The 18911-nt window shown below is 44.4% G+C and overlaps 1 protein-coding gene across 1 annotated transcript in view; it reads left to right on the top strand.

Annotated features, from left to right (window-relative positions):
* Positions 1 to 18911, top strand: part of LOC143933891 (GTPase KRas-like) — an 82700-nt gene that overhangs the window by 36395 nt on the left and 27394 nt on the right. The window contains exon 3 of the mRNA XM_077457001.1: positions 13939 to 14117. Coding sequence (XP_077313127.1) covers positions 13939 to 14117 — 179 coding nt within the window. The remainder of the gene's footprint in view (positions 1 to 13938; positions 14118 to 18911) is intronic.

Below are 18911 nucleotides of genomic sequence, written 5' to 3'. Positions count from 1 at the left end.
TTTGGTAAATCTGAAGGAAAAAATCTGCAGAAAAACAGATAGTGGGTATGGGGCTTTACAATTAATAGCAGCCAAGTCTGAAACCTTGCAAGGGAAGTTAAGGTCCCACAAATGATACTCTGAGCTAAACTTTTGTCCAATCTCGATTTAGAGAGCAGCCAGAACGCGCCCCATGTCGTATTTGTGAGGGTGAAGTTTATTTATCTTACATGACGCAAAATAAGACTTTCTAGTCTGATCTTGCATCCTCTTTGATGACGCTTTCCTAGCCCTAAGAGGCATAGGGATCCCAGGATCTCACACCCTGCCTTTTTAGGACCCTGACTTCAACAGCAAAGTTGTTAAATCCAGTGGCTGTAAAGCTGCATGGGATATCGGACCCTGCCACACCAGGTCGGGTCATTCTGAAAGAAACCAAAACTAGTCCATAGACAATGTCGGCATATCGTGCCCTCCCTTGGTTTGGCAAGAACGTCACCGGAATCCCTTCTAATTTTATCCTGCAAAGCAGCCAGGGCAAAAACTGCAGCAGAGGCAAGACTTAAATGATAGAAAACAGGTCCCACATCACCAAGGCATTTGTTACGAATGCTTGTCAATCACTAGTCTTGAACACAAATCTGTCACGTTTCTCATTGTGCCTCAAATTCCTCTGAAGGGCCCATGAATTCTGGATTCAGACTTCTGCTGAGTAGCACCTGTCAATTTTTGCACACCGGGAATGTGTATGGTGGAGAGGGCAGGATCATGATTATTGGCACAAGACAGATTTTAGATCAGGAGGAAACGGAGCAGTGCAACTTCTTGTTCCTCCCTGGTGATGTATACCACCGCTGTGGCAAAATCCGACTTTTGCATGGATTTGCAAGGGGAGACCTCTCACTGGTGTACAGACAAATCCAGAACAGCTAGCCAAACTGCACTCTATGGCTATGGCTTATTATTGCTATAATATTGATAGGCACCATTCTTTCCTCCAACCAAGTACCTGATCCAAGAGGTTCTCTAGGGCTCTGGCCCAGCTACGCAGGCTAGCATCTGTTGTCAGCACTCAAGGACAGTGGAAGCAACAATTGGCCCACCTCCAATATCTATGTGCAGATCCACTAATTGAGCGACAGATGTGTTAGGGTGCAGACACATCAAAGAATCCAGTAAATCCCCAGTCTTACACACGACCGCTGACCCCATACGAGGAATTCCTCACAGGCACGGAACCAGTTTCTCGAGTCCTCTCTAAGATGTACTCGACACTGAATACACCAGCCCACCCGCCAAGCCTAGCGTGCTTGGACAAGTGGGAGGCGGAGCTTCACTGCACCTTTACTGCAGTCCAGAAACAGAATATAATTGACCATTCTCTTAAAACGTCACTGTGCACTAAAATACAAGAGACCAATTATAAAATCATGACCTGGTGGTATCTTACACCTAGTCGCCTACATGCCATTTTCCCAGACACGTCAGCAAGTTGCTGGCGATGTCATGAGGAGAGGGGGTCCATGTTACACATGTTTTGGTCCTGCCCTAAGTTGACGCCTTTCTGGACTGCAGTGCGAACAGTGTCTCAAAAATTTACGGACCTGCTGATTCCCAACGACCCGGCGTTCTTTCTACTCCATGTGTCCACCCTGCCCCCCCGAAGATACAAGAGATCTATACTGCGACACTTGACTAACGCTGCCAAATCCTGTATCCCCCTACTGTGGAAACAAGACTGTTCTCCGACCGTAGCAATGTGGTTGAGGAGGGTAGAAGACATGAATAAAATGGAAGACTTGGTGTTGACAGCGCAACACAAACAGGACACCTACAGGAAAACCTGGTCTCTCTGGAATATGTTCATACTTTCAGATGAAGGAAAGTCGCTGCTTGCGTCTTGAGCTGTTGTGATTACATGGACACTAGGCAGTACACGGAGGTTCCAATCCCATGGACGGGTATCTCAGTCGCACGCCTCCCATTGTCCCTCCACGCCCCCCCTTCTCTCCCGATCCTCCCCCCTCTCCCCTCTAACTTACCTTTCTTTCTTCTTTCATTCTTTTCTGGTAGCGATATGTCGACCTATATTGTTTAGATCTTGGCTATACCAACAAACTGGACCTCGGGGACATATGGACCCTGGTTATATTCTCTTTCTTGTGCTGTTGGAATATGCACTGTATTTTATATCTTGTCAAGATGAGTGACTTGGAGGCTGCGACCTCCATTTTTTTTTTTTTTGCTACCGCTGTATGTTAAACGGGCCCTTGTCCCGTTGTTGAAAACGAATAAAATATATATTTGAAAAAAAAAAGAATTCAGTAAATGCGTCCATCCCATATAACCAATCCTATATCCACAGTTGATCCAGAGGAAGGTGGAAAAACCACAGCAAAGCATGATCTAATTTGCTACAGCAGGGGGAAAAAATCCTTCCTGATCTCCCGAGAGGCAATCCGATATTCTCCTGATCAACTTTGCTTTAAAAAGGCCATTTATAGGTAATCTACTGAGCTATCCAGAACCAGCTATTCCACATTTCACAGCTCTTACTGTGAAGAAACATTTCTGTATTTGGAGATGAAATCTCTTTTCCTCTTGACATAAAGCGTTCCCCCCCCTTGTCCTCTGTGATGACCTTAAAGTGAATAATTCAACACCAAGTTCACTATATGGAACCCTTATGTATTTGTATTTGGTGTATGTTGATCACATCCCCCCTTAATCTCCTCTTCTCAACTGACAAAATTCAGTTCCTCTAATCTTCCCTCATAGCTGAGCTCCTCCATGCCTCTTATCAGTTTGGTTGCCCTTCTCTTCGCTTTCTCCAGTTCCCCAATAGCCTTTTTGAGAACTGGTGCCCAAAACTGAACTGCATATTCAAGATAAGGTCTTGCTACTAACTTGTACAGGGGCAAAATTATATCTTTCTTTCTGGAGTCTATTACCTATCTTAATACAACAAAGGACTTTGCTGGCTTTGGAAACTGCAGCTTGGCTTTGCATGCTATCATGAAGCTTATGATCTACCAAAACCCCCAGGTCCTTCTACATTGATTCCACCAGTTTTACTCACCCTAGTATATATGATGCATGCATATTCTTAGCCCCCAAGTGCATAACTTTGCATTTGTCAACATTACACCTCATCTGCCACATAGTCGTCCAATTAAACAGTACATTGAGGTTGGCTTGTACGTTGGAGACATCCTGTAAGGACATTCCACTGCATAGCTTGGTGTCATCTGCAAACACTAAAATAGTATTTTTAATCTCAGACCCTATATCATTTTTAAAGATATTTAAAAAGTAAAGTTCCCAACATTGAACCTTGGGGTACACAACTGATAACCTTAGACCATTCAGAGTAAGAATCATTAACCCCTGCTATCTGAATACGGTCTTTTAGTCAGTTTTCTTTCCATTTACAAACTGATCTGTCCAAGCCTGTAGACTTTATCTTACACATTAGCTGTGTGTGGGGAGCTGTGTCAAACACTTGTGCAAAACACAAGTATACAATGCCTACAGCCACCGCTCCTGTCCAAGGTTTTACTTCCCACCTCATAAAAAGAAATCCGATTTGTTTGACAAATTATGTCTTTTGTGAATCCATGCTCTGTTGCTTTAAAATTATTATTTTTTTTCCAGCAAGAGCTAACCTATGTGGTTTTTTATTATTGTTAAATTAACAAGTTTTTAGTTAGTGGTAAAGACTTTGTTCCCTTTTTAACAACTTTAACCACTTCCCGACCAGCGCACGACGATGTACGTCGACAGAATGGCACGGGCAGGCATATTGGCGTACATGTACGGCCAATATTCGTTGCCGCCGTGCCATCGGGAGCGCGCCACCGGCGGTGCGCTCCCGCGCTGGTCGGGACCCCCGTGAGTCCGGTCGCGGGACCCGCGGACTCGATCGCCGCGGGCATCCCCGCGATCATCTCACGGAGTGGCCGAATGGAGGAAATGCTGTATAAACAACATTTTTCCATTCTGCCTAGCAACTAGTGACGCTGATCTCTGCTCCATGTGATTGGAGCAGAGATCAGTGTACACTAAATGAAAGCCCAACCCCCCACAGTTAGTAACACACCCCTAGGAACACTTAACCCCATACACTGCCACCCACTGGTTAACCCTTTCACTGCCAGTGTCATTTACACAGGAATCACTGCATTTATATAGCAGTGATTACTGTATAAGGCTGGGTTCACACTGCTGCGGGGGGAGATCCGGATGTGATTCGCACCGCAAATCACATCCGATCTCCGTAGCGATGCGAGTACAGCCATACAGATAGTATGGCTGAATTCTCAGCGCTCCCGCAGCAAACTCGCACGGGACCCTTTTTTTGGTCCGCAACAGAATCGGATCGCATGGTGGTTCACACCATGCGATCCGATTCCTGTGCGAGTCGGCAGATCACACTACGATATGCGGACGGATCTGGGGGTGTCATTAACATAACATTGACACTCCCAGCCGTCCGCATAGGGCAGTGTGAACTGCCGTCGGGAGGTGTGCGATGCGGGAAAACGCCGCGGATTCGCGGCGTTCCCGCATCGCAGCGGTGTGAACCCGGCCTGAATGACAATGGTCCTAAAAATGTGTCAAAAATGTCCGATGGGTCCCCCACAATGTCGCAGTCACAATAAAAATCGCAGATCGCCGCCATTACTAGTAAAAAAAAATAAAAAAAAAATATTAATAAAAATGCTATAAAACTATCCCTATTTTGTAAACGCTATAACTTTTGCGCAAACCAATCAATCGCTTATTGCGATTTTTTTTTTTTTACCAAAAATATGTAGAAGAATACGTATCGGCCTAAACTGAGGGAAAAAAATGTTTTTTTATATATTTTTGGGGGATATTTATTATTACAAAAAGTAAAAAATAATGCGTTTTTTTCAAAATTATCGCTCTATTTTTGTTTATAGCGCAAAAAATAAAAACCGCAGGGGTGATCAAATACCACCAAAAGAAAGCTCTATTTGTGGGAAAAAAAGGACGTTAATTTTGTTTGGGAGCCACGTCGCACGACCGCGCAATTGTCAGTTAAAGCGACGCAGTGCCGAATCGCAAAAAGTGGTCTGGTCTTTGACCAGCAAATTGGTCCGGTCTGAAAGTGGTTAATACATGTCACTTTCGCACCTTCTTGCCCAGGCCAATTTTCAGCTTTCAGCACTGTCGCGTTTTAAACGACAATTGGGCGGTCTTGCTACACTATACCTAAAGTTTTCTCCTTCATTGATGAGCACCGATAGGCAGCACTGATTCATAGGTGGCACTGGCAGGTGACACTCGGCACTGAAAGGCTGCACTGGGAATTATGGGTGGCATTGATGGGCACTGATGGATGGCATTGAATTTTACTGATGGGCATCCTTGGCAGACATTTTTCATGGGCACGGATTGGCAGCTGCCAGGGCACTGAGTAGCATTTCCCTGGTGGTCTAGGGTGGCCATCCCTTGTGGTCCTGGGCGGGCATCGGAGGGGGGGTCTGCACTGATAAACACTCAGCACAGCCCCCCCCCCCGCCCCTTGTCAGGAGAGCAGTAGATCGGCTCTCTGCTACTCGTGTCTGTCAGACACAAGTGACGAAAAGCCGATCAACGGCTCTTCCTGTTTACATCGTGATCAGCCATGCCCAAAGTGTCTGTCAGACTCTTTACCTAGATTGGATTTGCGGTGTGTCAGACTAACACACCGCAACAAGGATCACCGTGATGTGCGCCCCCAGGGGCGTGCAGCGGCTTGATATCCTGACAACGTCTGGTCAGGATATGGCAACCACTTTACCGTCATATTGCTATATGGCGGGCGGCATGTGGTTAAATATAGGCACCACATTGGCCCTATCCAGTGATACTATCCCATTGATTAAAGAGTCCCTAAAAAATAGAAACAATGGCTTTGCAATAACGGAGCTCAATTTATATTAGGATCTGTGGGTGGATGCAATCTGGTAGAGGTGCTTTTATCCACCTTTTTATCCGGTCTAAATATTTCTGGACCATATCACGTTTGAGCTATTGTGGATCAATTGGGGCTGTGTCCATACTCTCCCCATTATTGACATGAGCTCCCCCATGCTCCTTTTGTTTATATACAGAGCTGAAAGTATTTCATAAATTTGCACTCTGTCCCCAGTCACCCACTCTAGATTTTGTAAAGGGTCTACATGCTCGGCCCTTTTTACTAATATACACTGCACCAAAAAATTAAAGGAACACTTTTTTTTAATCAGAGTATGGCATCAAGTCAATTAAACTCTTGGGATATTGATCTGGTCAGTTAAGTAGTGGGGGGGGGGGGGGGGGGGGGATAATCGGTTTCAGCTGTTTCGGTGTTAATGAAATTAACAGGTGCAATAGATGGGCAACAATGAGACGACCTCCAAAACAGGAATGCTTTTACAGGTGGAGGCCACTGATGTTTTTTCCCTACTCCTTTTCTGACTGGTTTTCACTCGTTTTTCCTTTTTTGGCTATGTAGCACTGACCTCTGAAGGAGCTGCTGGTTTTATTTGGGCTTACTGTTACTTCACTTGTTTGCTTCTCCGTCTTGGGGTTCCTGTGGTAGATTGTCCAAAGTGCAGCGCTTGGCCACTAAATATAAATGTAAAACAAAAAAAGCTGAAGTTTTTGTGTGAAGAAAAACAGGGCCAGGATAGTTGAAAATAACAACAATGCATTTAAAGAAGCCTCATCTCTTCATAGCTCTGGCCAGCAGTTGCACTCCAATGGCTTAATTTTCAGTACAGAACCAGTAGTCCTGCATTGTACGCAAGGATCGCGAGAACCTACTCACAAGCCATGCAACAAACTGGACCAGAATTCTTTTTTCCCCATCAAAAGTGGTAGCCTGGCTTGCTGGAAGTGATAGGAAGTGACTGACAGTTACTTCTCTCTGCTATATGAGCCACAGCATCACACAGCATCACACTAATGCTGTGGCATGGAGGTGATACATCGCTTTGAGGCCTGCTGAGAGGATCCGAGTGGATTTGAAGATCACGTGACATCCGAACGATTGGGTCGTTTTCCGTCATCCTGTATTGAGACGTCTATGTGATTTGTGATCGAATCTGCCCAGTTCGACCTCCCTTAACGGGGTCACTGGGGATCTGGTAAGCCTCCATTTATTAGTGATCTATAGAGGTGAAGGGTCCACGTGGTCAAGTATTATTATTATTTTTGAACAAACAAGATTAGCTACCTTTGCTTCATATTCACATGGGACATTATTTATATTATTTTGCTGCATCGATTTTATTTATGATCATTTGGATTCACAGTTCGTTTTTGATTCTATTGGACACTTGAGTTTCAAAAGCATCTTATATTAATGTTTTTTCACAATATTTGTATATTTCACTTCACAGTTTTTTTTGTTTTACATTAGGCCACATTCATATTTAGTGGCCAAGCGCTGCACTTTATTTCTTTTGTTTTCGTTGTGCCCAGTATCCTGGTTATCCTGATTTATTCGTTTTTACTAAGCGCAGATTTTTTATTTTTCTAGTTACTTTAGGATAGCTAGACAGGGCTGTCTAGCTCTCCTCCTAAAGTCTGAGCTCCTTTGTGCAAAGGAGGACAGGATGAACACTGCCAAAGCCCTACAAAATGACCGTGTACTGTATAAAAAAAAAGTTGTATATACGTGATCTGTGAGCTCTGATCAGCAATCACATGACGTGCCGCATCTCTCCTTCTCTTGCCTCCTCTCCACCTCCTCCAAACCGACTTCAGTGGGGCAATCTCGGCTGTTCCCGTTCCATCTGTCAGACTAGGAGAGATGCTGCATGCCACGTGACCACTGATTAGCGCTCACAGATGAGGTATATACAGTGTGTGTTTGTTTGTTTGTTTTATTGTACTACACACAGGGGACATACAAGGCAGAGCGGATTATATTAAAGTACTTGATGTGGGTTAACAAACTCTTTAATAAATTAGTTACCTTAAAGCGGCGTTCCACCCAAAAGTGGAAATTCTGCTTATCTGATTTTGTTTTTTTACAGGTTCCCTGTCCCCCTTTCTGGGAGTATGTGTAGCTGCTGACTTTTTTTTAAATTTTTAAAGTGGTGGGCAGAACTCCACTTTAACCACTTGCTTACTGGGCACTTAAACCCCCCTCCTATCCAGACCAATTTTCAGCTTTCAGCGCTGATGCACTTTGAATGACAATTGTGCGGTCATGCCACACTGCACCCAAATTAAATTTTTATAATTTTTTCCTCACAAATAGAGCTTTCTTTTGGGGTATAGGATCACCTCTGTGGTTTTTATTTTTTTAAGAGGCTTCTGGGCAATCTGAGCCGCTGCGCCCATCTGGTTTTGTGTCTACAGTCAATGCTGCTGCTTCACCCTTTATCACCAAGGATCCTAGCTGGGTTAGAGCACAGGATTGCTGGCATGATATTTGCCTCCATCCCTCAGGATGGCAAGAAGCGTGACAGGTCCCCCTCCCCGGAACCTTCTAGTTTGGAGCAGGAATGGGTTAAGGATGCGGGAGAGCTAAAAGTTCAGGATTCTGCGGAGGGCCTGACGGATGAGTCTGCTTCTGAGCGATCTGGACAAGAAGAGATCCAGTTGATGTCTGCCTTAGTCGCAGAGGCTTTTGATCCAGACTCTTGCCAAAATGGTTTGTTCTGCCTTTAAGTTGCTTCTTACAGAGGTTACTGAGCCCGCCATATCCTCTTTGTGGTCCCTAGCAGACAGTTCTGTTGCCAGAAATACAGACCCTGAAGTTATTGGCCTGGCTTCTGAAGAGAGCCTCTTGAAGTCTAAGAGGCTCTCGGATAGGGTGATTAGAACACTCCTTTCTAGTAGAAAGAAGGTAACCCAAGCAATTTATGTTAAGTTTTGGAAGGTTTTTTGTTCATGGTTAGACACTAAAAAGGTGTCCAAGTATCCCGACAGTCTTGGAGTTTTTGCAAGACTGTGCGGATAAGGGACTGGCCATTAGTACCTTTAAAAGTACAAGTTGCGGCCCTGTCTGTTGTTTTTTGGATCAACCTCTGATGGCAGACCCGCTAGTTAGCAGGTTCTTTAAGGGGTTGACCAGGATTAAACCTGTTCCTTTCAAAATTTTACCCAAATGGGACCTGTCAATTGTTTTACAGGGATGGGTAAAAAAGTCACAGGAAGAGCTTTCCTTGAAATGGATCACGCTCAAAACAGTGTTCCTAGTGGCCATTTCCACAGTCAGACGCATTAGCAAGCTTCAGGCACTCAGTGAAAGAGAGCCATTTTTGAAGACAGGCTGGTGTTGCGCACGGACCCTGGGTTTTTACCCAAAGTAGTGACAAAGTTCCACAGAACACAGCAAATTGTTTTACCTTTGTTCTGTGGGTCCCCACTAATCCTAAGTAGGTAGAGTTTCACCAACTGAATGTGAGAGCCTGTGTCTTATGCCCCGTACACACGAGAGGACTTATGTCCGACAGACCTCCAAAGGAGTTCCGCCGGAGTTCCGACGGAGTTCTGGCGGACTTTTCGACCGAACGGACTTGGACACACACCATCACACCAAACTCCGACGGAGTCGAACGTGATGACGTACGACTGGATTCGAATAAGGAAGTTCATAGCCAGTAGCCAATAGCTGCCCTAGCGTCGGTTTTAGTCCGTCGGAGTAGCATACACACGAGCGGATTTTTCGAAGGGGACCGGGTCCGGCGGAGTTCCGTCGGGAAAATTTGAAGCATGCTTCATTTCTAAAGTCCGTCAGACTTTAGCGAAGCTAAAGTCCGTTGCAGCCCACACACGATCGAATAGTCTGACGGACTCAGTCCGTCGGACTTTGGATGTCGAAAAGTCCGCTCGTGTGTACGGGGCTTTACAGTATCTGGAGATGTCAAAGCATTAGAAAATCAAATGCATTATTTGTTTTACATGCGGGTAAAAAATTGGGGTCGCAAGGTGGATCAAACAAGCTATTGTAGAAGCTTACAACGTGATGAAAATGGAATGTCTTCAACCCCGCCCCCCCCACCCATGGCTCACTCTACACGGGCACTATCGACCTCTTGGACAGAGCGAGCTGGAGCGACAACAGAACAAATTTGTCGAGCAGCAACTTGGTCAAGCTCCTGACGTTTATGAAGCATTACAGATTGGACCTTATCTCAGCGCAAGATCAGGCGTTTGGGAGAAAGGTCCTTCAAGCTGTAGTTCCCCCCCAATCTGGGATTTTCTGATTGATCCTCTCTAGTGCTGTCCTGGACAGACGACTAGAGAAAACGAGAGTTAGACTTACCAGTAACTCTGTTTCTAGGCGTCGTCCAGGACAGCATGGATTCCCACCCTATATGCTGTTATAATGCTGGACAAGTTTTTTTTTTTGTCGTTACAGAAGCTGTTTCGGGGAAGTTCTCGGTTACAAGACTGAAGGGGAAGGGACGGAGACCGCCCTTTAAAGATCTGGATTGTGTTTCCTGCCTCTGGAGGTGGAGCCTATCTCTCTAGTGCTGTCCTGGACGACTCCTAGAAACAGAGTTACCGGTAAGTCTAACTCTCGTTTTTCAATTTGGCTCTATCCTCTGTGCTTGCCACAGCTCCCTGGCTGTTCACAAAGGTCCTAGCACCAGTACTGGGTGTTTTATGGGCCCAAGGGATCTTGGTTCTAAACCAAGGTGGGACCTGGAGTCGTTCAGCTCTGAAGGAGGTGACCCACATACTAGCCTGGGCAGAGGAACATGTACCAGTTCTATCTGTAGTCCATATCCCGGGAGTAGAGAACTGGAAGGCAGATTATCTCAGCCATCAGCAGATCTGCCCAGAGGAATGGTCCCTACACTCAGGGGTGTTTCAGGAAATTTGCCAGCTTTAGGGATGGCCAGAAGTCAACCTAATGGCATCCAGGTTCAGCAACAAGCTACAGCAGTTTGTGTCCCGAACAAGAGATCCTCTGGCAATCGGAGCAGATGCTCTGGTAGTTCCATGGAGCCAGTACTCCCTGGTTAATGCTTTTCCTCCGATTTCCTCTCCTTCCACATTCGCAGGATTCTGGAAACCAGAAGGCCCTGGTTCCCAGATATTGTGAGACTGACAATAGATGGGCCATGGACACTTCCACATCGCCCCGATCTACTGTCTCAAGGTCCTATATTCCACCCCAATTTACAGTCTCTAAATTTGATGCCATGGCTATTGAAGCCAGGGTGTTAAAGGACACTGGCATCTCGGGACCAGGGATTTCTACCCTAGTGAATACTAGAAAAGCTGTCACTAGGAAGATCTGTCATAAAGGTCTGGAAGACTTATTGACTTATTGCTTGGTGTGAAGCCAAAAAATGTCATCCTCAGAAATACATTTGGAAAAAGTCAGCTGTGGAAATCGGATTTTCTTTGAGTACAATCAGAGGTCAGATTTCGGCCCTGTCAGTATTCTTCCAAAGTCCTTTACTCTCCCATTCTCTGGTCTAAACCTTTATGCAGGGGGCAACTCGTCAGCTTCTCCCCCCCCCCCCCCCCCATTAGGTCACCTATGTTATGCACCTTGAACTGGGTGCTGTCTATGTTACAGAAACAACCATTTGAACCTATCAAGAAAATTCCATTAGACTTACTGTCATGCAAGCTAGCCTTCCTGATGGCCATCACCTCAGCTAGAAGGGTGTCGGAGCTGGCAGTCCTTTCAAACCATACTTGATGCTTCACCAGGGTTGTGTTACGACCTGTTCCATCCTTTTTGGTGTCAGCCTTTCATTTCAATCAGGACATTATTTTGCCCCATTTCTCCTCCGTTGGGGCTGAGAGAAAAGACTGCATTCCTTGGATATTGTCTGGGCAGTCAAGGTTTATTTGTCTAGATCTGCGGAGATCCGAGGATCCCTTTGTTAAAAAAAAAAAAAAAGGACCCAAGCAAGAAGGGGCAGGCAGCTTCCAAGGCTTCCATTGCCAATTGGCTCCGTCAATTGGCCATTCAAGCCTATGGTCTGAAACGTAAAGCTCCTCCCTTTTTAGGATTAGAGCTCGTTCTACCAGGGGTGTAGGAACCTCCCTGGGCTTTTCGCCATCAGCTATCTGTGGCTCAGATTTGTAAGGCTGCTACCTGGTCTTGGTCTCGGATGTTCACGCAGCCGAGGATTCAGCTTTCAGGTGCAATGTACTGCGGGCTGCCGTATAAAGTCTGATGGCTATTGTTTGGCAGGGTGTCTCCCTCCCCTCAAGGCTATTGCTCTGCTCTGGGACGTCCCAGTAGGTAATAAATATTAGCCTAACTCTGTGTCCTATGATGCATGGAAAAGAAAATGGGATTTTTTTTTTGTCATACTTACCTGTAAAATCCTTCTCTTTGAGTACATCATGGGACACAGATCCCTCACCTTTCTTTTTTTTTTTTTTTTGAAGATTCAGTGCTTGCTACAACACTGAAGTACTTTCTGTATGAGAGAGGTTATATAGGGGATCACTTCCTGTCTATAGACCCTTGGTCTACCAGTGTCCATTCACCTGGTGATGAAGTATAACCCAGTAGGTAATGAATATTAGCCTAACTCTGCGTCCCATGATGTACTCAAAGAAAAGGATTTTACAGTTGAGTATGATGAGAAAATTCCTATTTTTTATTTTTTAAGGCTTGTTTATAACTTGTTAGTTATATTTGAATCAGTATGTCCATAGCCTGGCACAGGTTCACATTATTTGATTTGCACTTCAAGATATCCAGCAACGTGGATAGTTTTTTTTATTTTTTTTTATTAGCCAGCAAAATAAATCGCCTTATTCTGACTCCACTAGACCACTCGATTTGCTTATTACCAACATATATTAAGAAAATAAATAACCTACTTCTAGCAGAGCTCTGGGCAAAATGTCAGTTTTCCGGAGGATTGGCGGATCAGGAGAGTATAATAAACTTTTTGCTCACTCTTAGAAAAGACAAGCAGTTGACTGCACTGCATGGGGAAAAACAATTCTACAAGAGTAGAGTATCCCAGTATTGTACAGTACAATCCCACAAGAGCTGCCATTTTGGAGATGTTTTTGACCCAGTCTAGCCATTACCATATTGGCTCTTGTCAGTCACTCAAATCCTTAAGCTTGCCAAATATATATATATATATATATATATATATATATATATATATATATATATATATATATATATATATATATATATATATATATATATATATATATATATATATATATAATATAATTTTTATTTTTTTATTTTTTTTGTTTTTTATCTTCTGCTTTCAACCCATCAACTTCAGGGACCATATGTTCACTTGCTGCCTAATAGATCCCACCCACTTCGGATGCCATTGTTGCGTGTGTTACGTATCGGTGGTCATAAATTGGCTGATTGGTTTAATCGGTTAGTATGGCTGATTTTTGCAGAAATCTGTTTTTAACCAGTTGCTGCCTGCAGGGTGGTACAGCTCTCGTTCTGGGACGTCATCTTATGACCACATCCCAGAACGGCTGCTTCTGCATGCCCACGGGGGGGCATGCAACGCAGCGATTGTGGCCGCTCCGTGTTGCAAGGACATGGTGCGACCCCCGATCTCAGTAAAGAGCCACGTCCGCGTGAGGTAAACGGCGCTCCTCACCTCCACACAGTGTGTGGCGAGGAGAGCCGATCAGCGGCATCTCCACGCAGGAGGACATCTAAGCAATATATAGACGATATAGCACCAACAGTGTCACAAATCAGTGCCCCTTGGTGATGGCAGTCAGTGATGCCCATCAGTACCACCTATCGGTGCCGCCTATCAGTGCCCATAAGTGCCACCTTATCAATGCCTACCAATTCAACCTATCAGTGCCACCTCATCAGCGCACATCGGTGAAGGAGAAAAATTACTTGGTTACAAAATTTACTGACAAAAACTAAGTAAAAAAATATTTTTTTTTCAAAATTGTTGGTCTTGTTAATGTAATCATAGAATTTAGTTAGTATTTTATTTTTTGTCTTCCTTTTTACAAATGCAGGATTCGTACCGAAAGCAGGTTGTGATAGATGGTGAAACATGTCTGCTGGATATTCTCGACACTGCAGGTCAAGAGGAGTATAGTGCCATGAGAGATCAGTACATGCGAACTGGAGAAGGCTTTCTGTGTGTCTTTGCTATTAACAACACAAAGTCTTTTGAGGACGTCCATCATTACAGGTTAGATGCATATATCTTTGCCTTTTAGCTTCTTGATTTTTTTACTTTCAATACTTCTTTTTCTCATCGTACATCACGGGATACAGCGCCATAGTAGTTACTATGTGGGTTATAGGCCACCTTCAGGTGATGCACACTGGCATGCCCTAACACAAAAAGTGCCCTCCCTATATAACCCCTCCCACTACTGGGAGTACAAAAAATTTTTTGCCAGTGTTTAAGGTGTTGGTTATCAGTAAAGATGTGCTGTGCTGAGCTCCACTGGAGCAATCCTTGCTGTGGCTAACCCTGCTGACCGGATCCATTCAAAGTGTCACTTCTGGCCAAATTCAATGGTACCCGGGCTTTATATCTGATGGAACAAGGTTTTTTTCTTTTTGCCTGTGAATGCTTCTCTTTTTAGAGAGCTGGCCCTGGTAGTAAGGCCATAAAGTTTTACTGGCGGGGTGCTGTTGCAGGTCCAGGATTGTGGGTTTCCTCAAGGATCCCCAGCTCCTGAAGGTTTAATGGAACCCACCGTGAAGGGTGAAGATTGGGTCTGTTGGTTTACCACAGAAAACCCTGCGGCGGCAAAGGTAAGTGGCGTTGTCTAAGACATTTTTGGAATTTTCTTTTGAATGTCTCCCTTTAAAATCATAAAATGTTATCATGCCTATATGTCACCACTAGGGTCTGTATTGAGCACTCACCGCCTCATGCTGGAAACAGCATTGTCAGAGAGCTGAAATGCTTCCTCTTCCTCCAGCCGAACAGCAGGACCTCCGGTAAGCTTGAGGGGGGTGGGTTTGCCCCGCTTATCACCCCCCCAGTTTCCCCCTTGTGGGTAAGAGGCGCTCGGCTTTTTTTTTTTTTTTTTACTTTAAAGAGACAGGACTAGTGTGCCGCTCGGCGGCTTGCGAACACCCCCGGGCCATGCTATCTCTTGGTAGATCCGAGAGGACCTGTAGTCCGCTGCTCTCACGTGGGAGAGCCCTTACTTTAAAAAAGTGGGAGGAGCCATAGGCAACACGGGAGCGGGGCTTAGCGGCGTCAGCGTTCTCCGATGCCCAAACCCAAGGAGGCAAGTTTTTAAAAGCACATTGTGTGTTACTGCAGGCTGTGGAGAGACACGAGCAAAAAGGTGACATTAACAGGTTTAGTGACATGGGTATTTTCTTTGACATATTTTTTTACTGCTGCTTCAGGCTGGGCATTAATAGTAGCAATTGTGCTGGACTATAGACCTAGCAGCGTAACCATTCCTTCTGGTAGTGCCTCTGCTTTATGCATCAGGCTATGAGCGGAAGGGGGACAAGGAACACCTCAAAGGGTTCTAGAGGATAGATCTTTTCACGGCAACCTAAATCCATGTCTAAAAAAGGCATTCTCCTCTGAGAGTGATGTGGTCGGTCAGTGAGCCGTCATGGGGGGGACTGATGTTGCAGCAGCTCTGGACACTTCAGTGTGGGGGGTGTGTGTGTGTGTATATATATATATATATATATATGTATGTATGTGTGTGTGTGTGTGTATATATATATATATATATATATATATATATATATATATATATATATATATATATATATATATATATATATATATATATATATATATATATATATATATATATATAATATAAATTTTAGAGGTCGACCGATATGGGTTTTTCTCTGGCCGATTCCGATATTTAGAAAGCACGGCGGCCGATATGTTAGGCCGATTTTTTATTTTTTATTTTTTTCCTTTCTCCCCCATCTCGTAAAATCTAACAGACACCTTTCACACTGGGGCGTATTTCAGGTGCTTTTGGGCTAAAAATAGCTCCTGTAAAGTGCCTGCAAAACAGCTCCCTTGCAGTCTGTGTGAAAGACAGTGCATTCACACTGAGGCAATGCGCTGGCAGGATGTTAAAAAAAAAAGGAAAAAAAAAGTCCTGCAAGCAGCACCTTTTGGAGTGGGGTATACTGCTCCTCCACCACTCCTGCCCATTGAAATCAATGGGCACCACTGCCAAAGCACATGGATAGCTGGGATATATGCACCCCACTAGCAGCTGAATAGCACCGCTAAAATGACGGTAAAGCACCGCTAAAACGAGTCAACGCCTGCCCGCTCCAGTGTTAAGGCAGCCTTAAGTAATCAGTGATGCAGAAAATTTCTTACCTTTAAACATTTATTAAACAAAAACAACCCTCCAGTCAGTTTACTTGTATGTATAATTTAGATTTAAAAAAGTGTGTGTGTGTGTGTGTATATGTGTGTAAAATATATATATATATATATATATATATATATATATATATATATATATATATATATATATAATCAAAACGAAAAAAGATGGGCTAACTTTACTGTTTTTTTTTTTTTTTTTTTTTTTATCGTTGGTGTATTTAAAACAAAAAGGGTTTGAAAGACCTCTGCGCAAATGCCTTGTGACATAAAATATTGCAACAACCGCTATTTTATTCCCTAGGATCTCTGCTAAAAATATATATATAATTTTTGGGGGTTCTAATTTATTTTCTTGCAGAAAATACAGGATTTTTACTTGTAAGCAACAAGTGTCAGAAAAGATTTAGTCTTTAAAGCGGGAGTCCGCCGGGACTCCGTGTTTTTTTTTTTTTTTTTTTTTTTTTTTTTTTTAAAGCCAGCAGCTACAAATACTGCAGCTGCTGACTTTTAAAATAGTGACACTTACCTGTCCAGCGCGCCCGCGATGTCGGCACCCGAAGCCGATCTCTAGATCGTCACTCGGGTGCTGCCGCCGCCATCTTGGGTATGGGAATCAGGAAATGGAGCCTTTCGGCTTCATTTCCCGGTTCCCTACTGCGCATGCGTGAGTCGCGCTGCGCAATAAGGACGGTCCCCGCTGCCTCTGGGATCTGTGTGTTTCCCATCAGGCAGCGGGGCACTTGCGGAAGGGGGCGGGCACTTGCGGAAAGGGGCGTAATCTAAGCCCCTTTCCGTAGAGAGCTATCCCGGAAGTGGGTGCAGTTACCTGGATTATCCAGGTAACTGCACCCCCCTCCCCCCTGAAAGGTGCCAATTGTGGCACTGGAGGGGGGGAGGATTCCGATGAGCGGAAGGTCCATTTTAGGGTGGACCTCCGCTTTAAATGGTTAAACTGAGAACTCCTACACACACAGCTCAGTTCCTTCAGAAGTGTAAACATTGCATCTCTTTGCTCTTTTCTTGGCAGACTGCCCAGAGAGGAGGAAAGTCTTCACTGAAGACTCAGGCAACTTGCATTGACTTCTATTACAGAAGTCATTTGCAAGTTGCTCTGTAGTTATAATTGGCTTTTTTATTAGCACAATCGGCCGATGCCGATTAATTAAACCTCTTTTTTTTCTTTTTTTTATATATTCTCACTCGGGGGGGGGGGGGGTTTCTTCTACCATTTTAAGTTTGGAACAGAAGATTAATGCTTTATTCATTTCACACAGTGGGCCCAAGTATAGCTGATCCCTGCCATTGCTCAGGACCCTCATACTGAGGAACATGGGACAAGAGATCATGAAGTTCTCTCAAAAGATCAGGAAGAGGCTGATGACTCCTCTTCTGAAGATCCTAATATGGCGGGATCAGCCTCATAGGAGAGACTGTTGGTACACTCCCTTACTAAGTTGGTCCGCTCAATTTTTTTTTACTGCCTGTAACACAGTTTATTGATGAACCCACCTCTGGTTTGGGATCACTAAAACCTCCCCAATCTATTGATACCTTTCTTATCCATTCATGGCTAAAAAAGCTGATACGATTAAAAGTTGTATTTTCTTTTTAAAAACATTGCTCTTGCAGGTTCAGTTTTTCAGTCGGCTCTTGTGGCGATTGGAGTATCTCAGTCCATAAACGACTAGTTTGTGAAGGTACTCAAAATTATTCCTGATCAGCAGGCCCAGCAGATGGCTGGCATATCAGAGGCACTGTGTTTCACAGTGGATGCTATGAAAGATTCTATTATTCAAGCCTCACGGCTTATGCCAGGGCTGGTACATATGCGCAGAGTCTTATGGTTGAAAAATTGGTCAGCCGAAGTGCCATGTAAAAAGCTCTTGGCCAGTTTCCCATTTCATGCTGAACGGTTGTTTGGAGACGATTTGGATAAGTATATCCAAAGAATTTCTAGAGGGGAAAAATTCTCTTTTACCAGTAAAGAAGTTTAAATGTTTTTTTTCCTTTAAACTCGCATCTTCTCCAGTGCCAGGAGCATCTGCCTCCAGGAAGTCTCGATGGCCTCCACCGTCCGGTTCAAGAAGAAGGCTTCAGGGGCAGTCCCAGGGCACAAATTGGACTTGGAAGGAAACTTGCGAAGCAAAATACTAAAGCCTCCTTATGAAGGGGCACCCCCGCTCACTCAGCTGGGGGGGAAGGCTTCTACACATTTCAAAGGTATGGCAGGAACATTGTCAGGACAGATGGGTGGCTTCCTCAATTTCTCTAGGTTCCAAACTAGAGTTCCGAGAATTCCCATCTCCCTGTTTTTTTAAGATCAAATGTCCCCAGAGATCCATGGAAAAGGAAGTCTCTTTCTGGCTCTAGAGCACCTCTTGTCTCAGAAAGTGATATCAGAGGTTCTCCCACAGAAGAGCAAGGATCAGGGTTTTATTCAAACCTCCTCACGGTACCAAAACCAAACAGGGAGGTAAGACCCATTTTAGAACTCAAGGATCTAAACTGGCACTTAAATATCCATCCCTTTCACATTGGAGTCAATCCGATTGGTTGTCTCCATTCTACAAGGCAGACATTTTTTGGCATCGATCGATATCAAGGATGCCTATCTCCATGTGCAAATTTTTCCCACTT

Source organism: Lithobates pipiens, unplaced genomic scaffold (genome assembly GCF_037356315.1).
Source record: "Lithobates pipiens isolate NorthernLeopardFrog02 unplaced genomic scaffold, aLitPip1_a1.2 Scaffold_27, whole genome shotgun sequence".
Classification (NCBI taxonomy): domain Eukaryota; kingdom Metazoa; phylum Chordata; class Amphibia; order Anura; family Ranidae; genus Lithobates; species Lithobates pipiens.
The sequence above is the reverse complement of the archived record's forward strand: the minus strand, read 5'-3'. Positions and strand labels throughout refer to the sequence as shown.